General features: G+C 49.0%; 1 protein-coding gene across 2 annotated transcripts; it reads right to left on the bottom strand.

Annotated features, from left to right (window-relative positions):
• Positions 1 to 1,251: 1,251 nt before the first annotated feature.
• kpnb1 (karyopherin (importin) beta 1) lies at positions 1,252 to 13,785 on the bottom strand. 2 transcript variants are annotated; one of them, XM_084037281.1, is made up of 22 exons: positions 13,467 to 13,785; positions 12,499 to 12,557; positions 10,769 to 10,951; positions 10,492 to 10,692; positions 10,191 to 10,343; positions 9,862 to 9,930; positions 9,683 to 9,772; positions 8,847 to 8,957; positions 8,646 to 8,747; positions 8,306 to 8,530; positions 7,661 to 7,852; positions 7,303 to 7,433; positions 6,921 to 7,068; positions 6,423 to 6,494; positions 6,194 to 6,338; positions 6,025 to 6,107; positions 5,602 to 5,709; positions 5,180 to 5,323; positions 4,031 to 4,136; positions 3,504 to 3,618; positions 2,358 to 2,519; positions 1,252 to 2,117 (listed from the first exon to the last, which is right to left on the bottom strand). In XM_084037281.1, coding segments are annotated over exons 1-22 (2,640 nt in total). In that variant the 5' UTR covers positions 13,507 to 13,785; the 3' UTR covers positions 1,252 to 2,116. The 2 variants fall into 2 exon arrangements, with proteins under 2 accessions (XP_083893407.1, XP_083893408.1); XM_084037282.1 differs by having other exon boundaries at positions 9,871 to 9,930; positions 13,467 to 13,784.
• Positions 13,786 to 15,444: the final 1,659 nt, after the last annotated feature.

Genomic DNA, 15,444 nt, shown 5'->3' with positions numbered 1-15,444 from the left:
CCGCCCCCATCATAAGGGCTGTTCTATTTCTCTGAACAGCTGAAGTGAACTCCGGTGAGATCGACCCTTGAGGGCTGAGTGATCTAGTCAACAACGATGGTCACTCCAGAGCTGTATATCACCTACAATGCATTGCAGTGGTGCACGAAAAATATGTCCATGCGGTGGCGATAATGAACCTCAAACACCATTGTCTGCTGTCTATTCATCACCAAAGAAGAAGAAAATTAATTAAAGTAGCCAGCAGGGGCAGGTACTAATTGTGCAATTAGACTGTCTGTTGCAGAGTTATGGCAGAGCCCACCGTTTACAAGTGTAAGTATATAAGCCGACGTATTGCCATCAAGCGCAGAATACGTCTTCGTCTCAATGAAATGAGTCTCCGCATATTTTGTGTAATTTGGAATAGGCAGTATAGCGCTACTCCAACAACGTGTGGTTGATCCATGATTGTCTGGGCTGTTAGTGAACGAGGGCAGGTGAGTTCCATTTACCTCTTTCACTCCTCCGCCCACTTTCCCTCCACCCTCCAAGTGGCCTCCGTGTGACGTCATAGCAAGGGCTGAGGGCAAGTGAGCGAGGGCGACTCGAACTGTTTTTGGAACGCAGCCCTGTTCAATCCTAAAACTTCTCAGGTGTCAGTTCTTCTTCTCTGGACACATTTGATGTCTCAGGTGTGTTTGTTTACCAGAAGAAGCAACAGCAGAACGTTCAGTACAATATAGACTTTATTAGTTCACTAAGTTGAATATGAAATAAAAAGCAGATCGGCTTTAAATGATTCACAATTCAGTAATAAGAGTTGATTCATCATGTCAACACAGGAAGTACGTCCTCTACGGCAGCCACACCTCTACAAAATAAAAGCTTATTGGCTGTGAACGCTTCACTTTCAACTCAAGGAAAATCACATTTGAACTTTACTTCCCAATGAGAGCTTGTTTCTGACAGGAAGTTGTTATGGTTACAAAGTGAAGGTGAAGCGGTCCGGCCGGAGATGAGACCGGCAGACCCGGCGGACCTTCAGGTTTTTCAGGTCTCTGAAAAGAGACTAGAAACGTCCCAACAGAAGTTCCCGCAGACGGCGGCCGAGCTGCCGCCACCAAACAAGCTATGAGGTGAGTTCCAACAGAACGGCGGTCCATTGTGGCATCGAGTCCACGTCGTCCAATCAGCAGAGTCCAAAAGGTGTGGTCGGTCCAGGAGTCCGGCGGACGACAGGAGAGACCAGAATCACCAGAACCGCTTGGGGAATGTTTCATATCATTTTATTGATTTTTTTTTAACTTTATTTTCATCATAGCAATGGAAAAATATAACCTTATACAAACGTCTTCAATTCTCTGAATTTCTTTTTTAAACAAGCAAAAATGGTGAGTGACCCTTTTCCCAAACAAGTGCAGCCGGGAAATAAAACTGAAACGCTTCACCAGCAGCTCATTTCCACGCCGTTTATTTTCCGCTAAACTATTTCCATTTGGCACTCGCTGCTCGCAGGATTACTTTTATTTTGTAGGAATTTAGTGCTGTTTGATAAGAGCGTCGAGCACTGCAGGCGCAGCGGGGGGCGGAGCGGGCGGAGGCAGTCGTGTCCGTCGTAGCTCCGTCACCCGTTTAGTGCTCGGAAGAAGAAGAAGAAAAATAAGAGCAACAAAAATCTAAAGTTTTCCACAGAAGTCCACAAAGTCCGCTCGGTTTTTAACCTCTGATTCCACAAGTCTTTTATTTTCTCGTCGTGTTTGTATCCGTTTCCCCTCCCCCCCTCCTCGAGGGGCGGCGGCGGCGGAGCGGTGACGTCATCGTGATGTTGCAAGAGAGCCCAGCTACGGCGAGAGAGGTGGATTGTGGGAGGAGGGCTCGAAAGTGAGTTTGTTTTGATTTTGGGGAGGGAGGGGGGAGTCAGAGTCCAGTCCACAGGCCGTCTAGGAGGGGGAAGGGGGGTCGTCATCGCCTGTGTGATGTCATCATCTCTCGCTCGCTCACACGTGTCTCTCTCTCACACACTCATCTCACGTCACGCGACTTCTGCTTCGACCCGACGCTCAAAGACAGAAGAGTTAATCCAGGGGGGTCCTCGGTGTCCTCTAAAACCTCTCTGGTCCCCAAGCCGCATCCATCTGGGGGGACACAACAAGAACCGTCAACCAGGGGCATTCTGGGTTCTGGTCTGTAGTGAATCAGTGTGGTCTGGGTTCAGGTCTGTAGTGAATCAGTGTGGTCTGGGTTCAGGTCTGTAGTGAATCAGTGTGGTCTGGGTTCTGGTCTGTAGTGCATCAGTGTGGTCTGGGTTCTGGTCTGTAGTGCATCAGTGTGGTCTGGGTTCTGGTCTGCAGTGCATCAGTGAGTTGGGGTCTGACCAGGCCTGGCTCTTGAGCTTGCGGAGCTCCTTGGTGGCCCAGGTGGCCAGGGTCTTGGTCTTGGTGGTCTTGGAGCGCCGGCCCTCCGTCAGCAGGTCGTTGATGAGCGGACGGACCTCCACCAGCTTCATCACGTCTTTACCGAACGCCGTGCAGAGGTCCCTGAACACAATGGGAGGCTTTTAATGTAAAGGCACACAGGAAGCAGTCAACATGGTCACCAAGAGAAACAGGAAGCTTTAGTAACAACACTAACCGACGACAGGTTAGACTACAAGTCACCGTGGTTACGGAGTGGAGTTTAAATAAAGTTTTATTGAGTGGAGGACAGAGAGGCTCCCCAACAACAGTGAAGTTTTGATGGTCTGTAAGACAGCGTCTTCCTGTCCAGTTACCATGGTAACCACCAGCGTCTCAGCGATAACTAAGCTGCTGGCAATAACTAAGTGACTAGGTCATGTGATCAGCTGGTTTTGAGAGGTTTGTGTTTCACGTTTCATCTGAACCATCAACACTTATTAGAATTGTTCTACCGTTGCCATGGAAACACTATTAGGAAACAGCAGCTGGTTTTATGGACAATCTATTGATATCATATCGATGTGTCAGACCTCGCCACCGTGCGTCCACCTGCGGCGCTCTCAGAGCCAGTCGAATAGGGCGGGGCTTAGCATGGATGTGCCGGTCTCAGATAAACGTGGTTGGGGTTTTCATCACTGTCAGCGTGGTGCATGAGTTATCATCACAGACCAGACACATCATCAATGAGAAATCAGCTAATTGATCCAGGAAGGTCATCAATGATGACGATTGATCAGCGTTTATAGAAACACCAATCAATCTACTTAGAACCAATACCAGCTGATGTATTGAATATTCTGAATATGTACTGAATAAAGCTGGATGTTTCCTGTCGACTGACCAGGTAGTCTCTCTGGACCGGTTGCCGTAGGAACGGAGTTTGAACCATGTGGATGAGCTTCATGGAAGTGGATCGACTGAAGGGACCTGGTTTACTTTAGTCCACATGGGGTCACATGAAGTCAGAGCGTCTCACTGATCTGTGATCAGCTGTCTTGTCTGCCATGGTGGGCCCCGTCACCGTGGCGACGGCGTGATGCGGTCACACCCCTCCCCCCTCCTTACCCGATGAGTCCGGCAGCGTTTGCGACGACTCCGTCAGAGTGATCCTCATCCTCGGCGATGTGATGGATGAAGGAGAGGATGAACTCCACCCGGGGCTGGACCAGCATCACATCAGCTACAGGAGACAGGAGAGGAGGTGGTTGAGGAGGAGACACAGGGCAGGAGGTGATGGAGGAGGTGGAGACACAGGAGAGGAGGCAATGGAGGTGGTGATGGAGGAGGAGAAAGAAGAGGAGGAGGTGATGGAGGAGGAGGAGACAGGAGAGGAGGAGATGATGAAGGAGGAGGTGATGGAGGAGGAGGAGACAGGAGAGGAGGAGATGATGGAGGAGGAGGTGAACATGTTCCAGCAGGATTCATTGAACTACATTTTATTTTGTCGAGTCTTGCAAAACCAGGAAGGAGTATTTTATTGTGCAACTCTCTGGGTGAAAAAGACTCGTTAATCTGCGACATCGTAAAATCCCCCTGACAGTCTCGAGTCAGGAGGAGGAACCGACGTCGCTTTGGGTCATGTGGTCTCTTACGGTGCACGTTCTCCTGGTCCCCCTTCAGGCCCTGGATGATCCCGGTGTAGGCCTCCAGACAGCCCTCCCTCAGCTCGTTCAGGTAGTCCACCATGTCGTAGTCAGTCTGCAAAGAAAAAACAGATCAATAGGAGTCAGCGTGGGTCTTCATTTACATGGGAATGAACCCAGACTCCATCAGACCCCATCATGACTAGGAGGATGTACAGAGCTCCAACGTTGCTGAGGGTCAGAAAACACAACACTAAAGTCCAGGACCAGACCAGGAGGCTGTTGCACAAAATCAGAATCCAGATAAAAGGACTAAGCTGGGTTCAACATATCCCAACTCGACCAGTCTGGTCTAACTGCCACAAAGACCAGAATAAACAGCTGACTAAGTCTAGGTGCAATCTTCCTCAACTAGACCCAAGATCCATCACTGATCCACTGATGCAGATTCCAGTATCACCATGACGACGCGTGCGGCAAACTTCTCACTCACAAGCTCTGATCAGTTTGTGAGGAGTTCAAGCTCCTCAGTAAAAAGAAGTAGTCTTAATGAAACAGACGATGTTCTCTTGTTCCTGTAGCGCTTTAATCTGGAGCTCAAATACTATGGTACGGCGGCTGAGGAGGAACATACAAGGAGAACTCACTTTTGACAACAGCGCCCCCCAGTGGCTGATTAATTCATTACACCAGAATCAGAGAGGGAGCGAGGGGGGCTCACAGTCTGGTTATCGGACCGCTGGTCTTAAACTGACTGTATACCACACAATATACCTCGGTTCATCAGTCATCATAGAGCTACACATTCTAGAACAGTCATGCCTGACTGGGTCACCATAGACACATTTGGGGAAAAGGGAAGGAAGGGGCGGGGCTTAGCCTGGATGTGACCGTCTCAGATAAACGTGGTTGGGTTTTCATCACTGTCAGCGTGGTGCATGAGTTATCATCACAGACCAGACACATCAATGAGCAATCAGCCGATTGATCCAGGAAGGTCATCAATGACGACGATCAGTTTGAACTACGTGGATGAGCTTCATGGAAGTGGATCAACTGAAGGGTCCTGGTTTATAAGAGCGTCTCACTGATCTGTGATCAGCTATGTGATGTGTGATCAGCTGTCTGCCCTGTCACCGCGACGGTGTGATGCGTTACCTTGTCCACCTGGGCCTGCGACGCCTGCTGCAGCGTGTCCAGGACGATGTCCAGGTACTTCTTGAACTCGCCGCCGATGGCGAGGGCGATGTCCCCGAACGCAGACAGGATCTGAGGCTTCACCGACCGATGGACGTTCTCGTTCTGCACACGAGGACACAGCGTTACAGCAGGACTACAAAGATGGGGGAGAGATGGCAGCTCCCGCATTACTTCACAGGCTCAGGGTTTATAAATGGATATGGCAGGAAACAGGTCAAAGGTCAGGTGACACTCAGCTGGAGGAAACGTTAAAAGGAACAGGAGGTCTCAGATAAACGTGGTTGGGTTTTCATCACTGTCAGCGTGGTGCATGAGTTATCATCACAGTCCAGAAGACAGAAGGATGGACAGACAGGAGGACAGACAGGACAGACACTCACCCCGAGGTTCTCCAGCAGAAGCTGCATGATCTCATCACAGAATGGCAGAATGTTGGACATCAGAGCTCTGCACAGGTCGCAGACCAGCCCCACCGCCGCCAGACACACCTGCAGCATCACCTCAGTGTTAGTGTGTTACCTTCAAACGTCCCGCTGTTCACTCTCAGAGCCAATCGGAGAGCAGATCAATAAACAGATGAGTCATCATTCTGTCCCACAGGAAGGGGCGGGGCTTAGCCTGGGTGTGGCGGTCTCAGATAAACGTGGTTGGGTTTTCATCACTGTCAGCGTGGTGCATGAGTTATCATCACAGACCAGACGCCTCATCAATGAGCAATCAGCTGATTGGTCAGAAACTAAGCAGCTGATTATGTCAGAAGGTAAACAACATGACAGCTTCCTGTTTGGGGGGCGGACACAGACCTGATACTCAGCATAGTTCTTCAGTCCGATTCCCAGGAAAGGTTTGAAGGCATCCATGTACTTCTGGAAGTCGCTGCCCAGGACTGAAACATACATAGACACACACACAGTCAATAAGATACCTCCACTGTGGTAACCGTGGCAACCGTGGGTGGGTTTCAGCATGTACCTTCCACCAGCGTGGACACGGCCATCAGAGCGTCCTCCTGGACCCCCCCGGAGCCGGCCGTGCTCTGGAACATCCTCAGCAGGGACGCCATCACCACGTCGGAGATCTGCAGGGCGTCCTGATGCTGCACCTTACGCAGGACGTTCTGCAACACACACAGGAAGTGTCACAATAAGAGCATCGGCACTCCGTATTTCACTGAGGTCGGCTCAGGTGTGTGTGGGCTCACCTGCAGAGTGGCACACAGCAGCGACTGAAGGTCGTTGAACTGGATCCGGTCTGAGGTGCTCTGGATATGTGACTGGGGAGACAGGAAGTGACATCATTAAACCTGAACTATTCATATCCGTTCATTTATTGATCACACGACGTGATGGAACAAAGTGTGCCGGTCTCAGATAAATGTGGTCGGGTTTTCATCACTGTCAGCGTGGTGCATGAGTTATCATCACAGACCAGACACATCATCAATGAGCAATCAGCTGATTGATCCAGGAATCAGTCTGTGAGTTATCACAGACTAGACATGCTCTCGGCCCATTGGTCCAGAAACAGGAAGTTCATCCATGACATGTGGAGGCTAGCTTTAACTGATCAACAGCTGATCAATGACAGATGATCAACATTTACCTACCGTCTTCGATGGTGACATCAACAGTTTGATTTTTTTCAACTTGAGAAAATAAAGAAATAAAGTGTAACTAGGGACCAGGTCCCAGTCCCCTACCTCCATCTGTAGGACCTGCTGCAGCCTCTCCATGATGACCAGCGTGGTCTTCTGGACCGCCGGGTAACAGTCTTTCGCGCTGTTCTTGACAATTTCCATCAGAGCCTCGTAGGCGGCAGAGCGCAAGTTGTTCTGATGCCCGTCGGGTCTGCATAGGAAACACCATCATCATCACCACGGCAACAAGGTCACAGGACAAAATGGCGGTGTCGGATAAAAGCAGTTGGGTTTTCATCACCATCAGTGTGGTGTACGAGTTATCACAGACCACACTTTTATTTCAAAACTTTCCTCTGGCTCACTGACAGCAGGAAGTCTCTGCAACAGGAAGCTGTCAGTGAGACATAAGTCCCGATTGTGGACTGGCTCCCCCCCTCTCTACCTGTCTGTGGTCTCCAGAAGTTTCTGGACGATGATTTCGAAGGACGAGGACAGACAGTATGTGCTGGGCTCCTCCTGGTCCTCTGCCGCGTCCGTGGCTTCATATGCCGCTTCAGCCAGAGACGAGAAGGCCTGACGGGAGGAGACAACAGGAAGTTCAAGTTCTGCTTCCCAGCAGCCACTTAGCCCTCAACCACACGGCAGGACATTCATACGGGACTAAAGGAGTCCTGAAGGACCGAACTGGCAGACATCCAACATACATCAAGTCCTTCCACAACCGTACACTCTAGAACCACCTGTAAACATCCAGACACACTCAAGTAACCCTGCATGGGTGACATGACCCCACAGCTCACCCAGCAGACGTTAGAGGCCACTCTGGGCTCCGCCCCCAGTCCCTCGATCAGACACTGCAGCAGGGGGGCCAGGTAGACCGCGTTGATGGCGGCTTCAGGCAGCAGCTCACAGATCCTCCCCACCGTCCAGGCTGTGGTGTCCCTCACCACCACACTGGGGTCCTTCATCAGCTCGATCAGGGTCGGCATCGCCTGGAGAATAGGGGTGAACCGGCTCGTTAGTGACCCGCAGGACTAGGGGTGAACCGGCTCGTTAGTGACCCGCAGGATGAGGGGCTAACTGATCATGGTCGTGGAAGGGGCGGGGCTTAGACTTGATGTGGCGGTCTCAGATAAACGTGGTTGGGTTTTCATCACTGTCAGCGTGGTGCATGAGTTATCATCACAGACCAGACACATCATCAATGAGCAATCAGCTGATTGAGGAGGATTAACGAAAACTGAAAACTTTTTATTTCAGAATCGACGAGTAATTGGGTTGGCTCTTCTTATCAGACATTATAGAAACACGATCAATCTACTTAGAACCAATATCAGCTGATAATGATTTGTAATATATCAGCTGACATTCATAACCTGATCAAGACAACGTTTACAACATTAGACGGACCTGTATGATGAGGGGTTAACCGGTCGGGGACTGACCTGTATGACGAGGGGTTTGAGCTGGTTGAGTTCTGGTCCTTCCAGGATGGATCCGAAGGCCATGACGGAGGCGTCTCTGTAACGCCAATCGGGGTGTTTGATGTGTTCTTTGATGAAAGGCAGAACGTGAGGAACCACGTCGTCCTCACAGCAGGTGGCCAGCAGCATGAGACACACGCCGGCGGCCTTACAGGGGTTCCAGTCATCGTCGTCATCATTCTCGTCCTGAAAAAGGATTCAGGTCAGAGGTCAAATGACGGGTCTGGGAGCTGTAGTTTCATAGGATCCCCTATGAGAGACAGGTGTTGACTTCAGGATGTTCAATAAAAGAACCAGAAACCTGCTTGGTGAGGGTCTGGGTCAGGATGGGGACCAGGTACTGCAGTGCCCCTTTAGCATAGAATTTACTGGTGTGCTCCGGGGGGCGTCCCTGCTCTGAGGCCTGCCATTGGACAAGAAAAAACAGGAAGCGATGAACAGTCAAAGCATGGTTTTAACCACCGGGAATTTAAATAACGTAAAAAAGCCTGCTTACACAGACCTCTGAGGCCTCGATGGCCAGATCCATCTCCTCGTCACAGACGTTGGACCAGAACTCGATGCCCTGCAAGGCCACCTCATCGATGTCGCTCTTCATTGCCTCGATGGTGATCTGGCGAGGAAACACACAAATGGACAGAGATGAGAAGGAATCAAGGATGACAGACTCGTAAACTTGTATCGTGAGGTGGTTTTGCAATGATGGTTCTGACAAATGTGGAGGTCTCAGATAAACGTGGTTGGGTTTTCATCACTGTCAGCGTGGTGCATGAGTTATCATCACAGACCAGACCCATCATCAATGAGCAATCAGCTGACTAATTACAACTAATTTGCAACAGAACATCAGACGGCTCCAAAGGACAAGGTTTTAACATATTTGAAGAAATAAAAAGAGGCAGATTAAAATCTTGATTTGAAGCATTAAACTTCTGATTCTTAGTATCCATAGAAACGTCACAAGCTCCTTCATTCCTGCTCAACTTAAAACCAGAAACACATCTATGACATTAGCATTCGACACATCTGATGAATGTTTTCTGAACTTTCAGTTCCTTATCTGGCGTTTACTGCATGTGTTACTTTAAATCAAAGCCATTAAATACACAATCCCAGCTAACATTCATTAACCTGCATGTCTTTGGACTGTGGAAGGAACCCGGACTCGAACCTGTGTTATCCACTACACCTGAACTTCACCTGTCTCTATAGATTTGTAAAACGCCATAATGCATCCTCCTGTTTTAGTCTCAGATTTCAGGTCTGATGGCGACTCGCGTCGCTGTGTGTTTTTGTGTGTGTGTGTGTGTGTGTGTGTGTATTAGTGTGTGTGCACACCGCAAACAGAGCAGGTCCCATGTAGGTCTCCATGTACTGGTAGTAGAGGGACATGATCTTCACCAGGTTTTGTAAGGCCGCCACGCGCACCTTAACACAACAGACAGGAACACGTGAGACAGGAGACACAGAACGGAGCAACAGTGAGATTAAGGTGTCGGTGCAGGACTCTGACGTACTGGACTCACCCTGGTGTCGGGGCACTGCGTTGCCTCACAGACCACCTGCATGATGAAGTGTCTCTCCGTCTGAAACACAGAATTACAAACACATTCCACTTTAACATCATCTCCCACAAAATAAAACACGTCCTCTATTAGATTCTATTTACAATCTTGAACATTTTCTCATAAACTTCTATACAACCAGAGAGGAGTCTCCCCCTGGTGGCCGGCAGAGAGAATGATGGTTTAAAGACCTTCAGACGTTGCCTTCTGCATGTAACTGTTTCAGTGTGAGTAATGAAATCAGAACTAGGGTTCAGTGGGGTCCTGGTGTATCTGGGTACCTCTTTGTCGAAGTTGGCCTTAGTGAACTCCAGAGAGTTCAGCAGAGCGTTGGTCGCTGCCAGTTTAACGTTGTTGCTGGGCTCCTCCTTCCTCATGCCCTGGATGATGGCTGTCAGGATCTGATTGGCGTTCTCCTGCAGCTGCTCCGGGTCCTGAAGAGACCGCAATAAGGTGTGAACAGACGAGAACAACAATGCCCGGACATTCTGACACTTAACAAACTCAAACCTCTTCTACTGAAACGGGACACGGAAACAGTTAAAACCGTCTACAGTCCTTCCTGAGTTGGCGGTCACTCACGATGTCCTGGCAGATGTACCCGATGGCCTCCAGCGTGGACTCCTTCATGTGCTCTGTGCTGGAGGGGTCGGTGACGTTGGCCACCAGCTGGGGGATCAGCTCAGGCCACTGGTTAACTGGGATCTCAGCGCAGGCGATCCCGGCAACACACTGCGAGGCCGAGCTGGGCCGGTAGGTCTCCGTGCCCAGAGTCTGTAAAACCTGCAGAACAGAGAGGGACGTGAGGACCAAACCAACGTCTGGACTACAGAGGGGTGGGGGCGTGTTCAGGCCTTACGTAGTTCTTGATCTCGCGGCGAGCGTTGGCGTCGATGGCCAGCCATCTCTGCTGGTACTGTGTCTTGACATCGGGGTCTTTGGAGGTGAGAGAGTTCTTCACCTGCAGACCAGCAGCAACTCGAGCTACCTGAGAGTTGCCGGGGTTGGCCAACACCTTGGACAGCTCCACCAGGAATGTGGGCTGAGGGGACAAAGATGTCATTAAACTGCGTGTTCCTGCTGTAGTACCACTCTCCACCTGAACACATGGAGGAGCCTGTGGGGGCGCTGTTTCACCAAAGTGTTAAACAGTGTTGATTCATGAACAACTTCACCTGATGTTTAGGTGATTTATACACTTCACAAAAATATGGATTAACATATGGACTTAAATTAAAAAAAAAATAAAAATAAATAGATCTGATAAGGCTTGACGCCTGCAGCCAATCAGATCCTTCACTCATCTGCCAATCACATGAGCTCCCATGCTTAACTTTCACAGCATGAACACTGAAAATCCTTCTAGTAAATATATAATGGGGATGTATATTATATTTATTTCTAATTAATGCGTTTTATTTGGAGATCACATAATGAATGTATACTTTATTAATGATCAGATCACAGATCTCACTCACTCAGAAAGGAAATGAAGGAAGTTGGTGCAGCTCCTCGATAAATGCAACAACATCTCTAAAACCAAAATGTTAACACTGAATGTTGATGTGATGAACTAAGAATCAGACTCAAGGTGGTTTAATAAAACCAACAGTTACTCCGCAGACCATGTTTCCTCCAACAAACTTCTGCTTTTATCTGAGCACGATCACAGTCTGAGTCCAGGAACATGAGCAACACCAGACATAACAAAACATGACTTAGCACTTTTTACTGATCACCATCGTCATGGAGTTATTTCAGCATCCTTTTCATCTGGTTATTGATATTAAATCACAGATCAATACTTTATTCTGGTTCCTCCAGCTGTGGTGAACCAGCCCACATGGGTCTTGCTAGATCCAGTGAATCCAGCTTGGTGAAATCTACCGAGCACCTCTGGATGATGTCATGATGATGTCATGAACCCAGACAGGACGGGGTCTGGGTTCCTGGGACTACGACATGTACAAAGCCCCACCTCCTCTATGGGGCTATGTCCTGGGCGAAGCCCCGCCTCCTCTCTGGTGACACCAATAAACGGATGATCCTGCCCCTTTGCCATAGTTGTGAACTCACCTTCACAGTCATTTAAAATACATATTTATTTCGGTTTAATTAACTCTGTCTGATAGATCTGGGAAACAAGATTTACCCAGAATGCCTTGGGACAAGAATGCTCTGCAGGAAAAGATCCCAAACTACAAACATTTATATCCATTAATGAATGGATGTGCCGTTGACCAGGACTCTGGATCTCAACTAAGACTCAGCAATAATCATATTTAACGATGGTAGGTGAACTCGGATCTGCAGCCTCACATCAGATGGGTGCAGCTGCCTCATGAAATGCTAACGCTAGCAGGCTGCTGCTGCCTCTGTGTGTGTGTGTGTGTGTGTGTGTGTGTGTGTGTGTGTGTGTGTGTGTGTGTGTGTGTGTGTGTTTTAACGGGGGTGGAGGAACCAGCAGCAGGGAGAAGCGGGCGGGCTCCAGCTGTCCTGAGCTCCTCTCTGCTCCATCCATGCTGCTGTTCAGCTAGCTTCACTACCACCAGTAACACACCAGTAACACACCAGTAACACCATACTAACCAGGTTCTCTATCGCCGCCTGCTCCAGAAACTTCTGTGCCGCCTCCAGTTCATTCCGATCTGCGGGGAGAGGAGGGAGATGGGTTACCCACTGTAATGCTAGCTAACTGTGGCTACTTAGCTGACAGCTAGCAGGAAGGCTAACAGTGTGGTGGGAGCCGTGAGACGGGCGGTGAGACGGGTTGAGCAGCCGAAACCGCAACACACGACATTCTTTCGGGTTTCACACACTAAAGAGTGACGTAGGAGTTTTTATTCCGTCTGTCGGTCCGTCCGGTCCGGGTCCCAGGGAACCGGAGGCGAGCCTCCAACGTGCGCGCTAGCCTCCATGAAGCGAGCTTCAGGCTAGCTGTGCTGCTAACGTTAGCCGTGCTAACGCTTGCCGGGCCACCGGGACACGTTCGGGGCGACAGAAACAAAGTTTTCCAGGCGATCAACAAACCGGTTAAAAGAATATTAACTCGGCGTAAATGTGCGGGGGGGACTAGTGTGATAACCGGGGGGACGTTTCTCTCCACTCGGTGCCTCAAAAATGACGTTAGCCGGGGAGGAGAGGCGTGCGAGGAAGCGGCCGACGGTTTGAATGATACAAGCTAACGGCTAACGAGGTAGCGGCGCGGCTGAAACAGGCATGGGCAGGGTCGCGGCTCCTCGCCGGCTACATGCAGCTGTCACAGCCGCCTCCACGCCGGTACGTCAGAACACCGCGTGTTGGATCTCACCTGAACGGGACCAGCAGGTGAATTACGCTGTCAGAGCGCGAGGGGAGACGCGTGACGGTGTGTCACCAGCGGCATCCGCGGGGATCGAGGCCGTGGCGTTAGCTCGGTTAGCAACGCAAGCTAGCAGCCCGCTAGCGAGGCTATTTCCCTCCTTCAAACTTTCACCGGTCCGCCGGCCCCGCGGCTACCGGCCCGGAACAGGGGCCCCAGGCGTGTCAGGTGTGGGATGCCCGGCGCTGATACTCACCAGGAGAGACCGTCTTCTCGAGGATAGTGATGAGCTCCATTCCGTCCACCGGCGCGCGCTCTCTCCCGTCTGTCGCTCTCTTCTCGCGGTCGCTAGCTCGAACAGTTTCGGTTGCCGCGCAGCGCTCACGGCGGATTATATTTCTTCCACGGAGCTCCGTCGGCGGTGAAGAGGCGCGAGTACCCCGGTGCTAGTTCGGTCTGTTCTCGCTTGGAGGGCGCGGGGAAGGGGGATGTGAACGACCGTTACCGTCTCGTAGCTTCACCGCCGCCCGTTTGCATCCTGTGTTGTCGAGAGGGAAAGGGCCGCGCGCTTCTCTCCCGCGGAAGGATATCAAGCACCGACGGCTGGTAGGGCACTTGTGGCCTTCAGGGACCGTCGGACAGTCTAACGCTGTCTCATAATTCTCAATGGCAGATTAAATAATAATAATAATGATATAGTACGTTAACACAACGGGTTGTTTTTTCATGACAGCAGATAATTAAATATGTACAGGACAAGGAGGAAACCAGGTGTCACTGAACCAGGAGTAAACCAGGACTCACTAAACCATGAGGTATCAAGGACCCACTAAACCAGGAGTTATCCAGTACCCACTAAACCAAGAGGAACCCAGGAACTACAAGAGGACATCTGGTCATGAACCCTCATGGAGTTTGGTCAGAAACATGAACACCATTCGCCTGCAGAAGGTCATGTTGTAGGGCTCTGGCAGTACTCCTCCTGGTCCTCCTTCAAAAAAGAGCCAATACTGGTCCTGGTTCTGGGTTGATGCCCTCCTACAGTCCTGTCCAGCTCTCCTGGTCTAACAGCTTTTCTCCTGGTCCTCCTCCAGACCCATGAGACTGTGCTGGTGACTTCACGTATGGATGTGGATCCTGGAGGATCTCGACCACCTGTGAACCTGACTGGGCTGCGGATCCCACCTCATGCTCCAAAGTAGTGACACAAATCTTCTCTCGTCAGATTGTCATGACTCAGCATCAGTTTCTGTTGTAAAAATGTAAAAAAATTTACCAGAAATATCACCACCCAAGTTTACGAGGTGCCTCTGAACGCACCATGACACTCCTCTCATCGGTCTCACGCGCGACCCCGTTTGCTCATCTTTCGCGCGCCCCGTCGCCCGCGCACACGTGCATGCGACTTAATTCAGAATTTAGTTTTTCTGCCAAAAAAAATTTTTTATTCTTAAAAAAACCAGAAGAAAATAATTTCACGTTGATTTTCTCATAAGTTTCATGATTTCAACTTAAATTGTTATATTACGTTAAATATTACTTATTTTTTACTTCATGTTTCGTCTCTGTTATATATTCATTTCTATTTACTGAAATATTTTAAATAACATAGTAAGACAAACATTGATACTATATTATTTTACTTATACGTTTAGTAATTTATCTAAACTTTTCATTGTTTGTATTGTTCATGTTTAATTATCTGTCATTATGTAAAACACATTGTTAATTCTGCCGAAATATATATTTACACTTAATACTGATGTTGTGTTTTTCTTGTTTTCAACAAGACTAATTGACAGTAAATGTATTTGATATTTATATTTGATGTTTGAATGTTAAAGCTCCAACAGATGAAGTCAATTTTATTATTAATAATAATAATGATGATGAATGGATCATTATTGCTAAGCAGCTGATTAATGTTGAAGTGCAGCTGATTTTTACTGAGTTAAAGTACTTTTAATTTTGTGTACTCAAGTATAATGTTTTGTATTTCCAAGTGACGAACACATTAATGCATCATTATCATTTAGAGAAGTTATTATTCTGTTCAGTACTTTGTATACTTCGATGGTATATTTTAGAAAGCAGGGCCGGTGTAGAAGAACACCGGCCCTGGTATTAGTACTTTAAGAGTACTTTTACCTCCAATGAGTTAATCTGGAACAACGAATCACATTTGATCAGGATTAATCACAAATAGAGTACAAGTACCTGGGTGCTCTGACTTC

Source organism: Eutrigla gurnardus, assembly GCF_963514095.1.
Source record: "Eutrigla gurnardus genome assembly, chromosome: 20".
NCBI lineage: Eukaryota > Metazoa > Chordata > Actinopteri > Perciformes > Triglidae > Eutrigla > Eutrigla gurnardus.
The sequence above is the reverse complement of the archived record's forward strand: the minus strand, read 5'-3'. Positions and strand labels throughout refer to the sequence as shown.

What these genes read in the sequence shown, in the direction of transcription:
- kpnb1 (XM_084037281.1), bottom strand. Translation starts at nt 13,506, where the DNA reads ATGGAGCTCATCACTATCCTCGAGAAGACGGTCTCTCCTG. An exon ending in AGAACTATGCTGAGTATCAG is followed by an intron (nt 5,710 to 6,024) that starts GTCTGTGTCCGC and finishes GTGATGCTGCAG; the next exon opens with GTGTGTCTGGCGGCGGTGGG. An exon ending in CGCAGGCCCAGGTGGACAAG is followed by an intron (nt 4,137 to 5,179) that starts GTAACGCATCAC and finishes TTTTCTTTGCAG; the next exon opens with ACTGACTACGACATGGTGGA.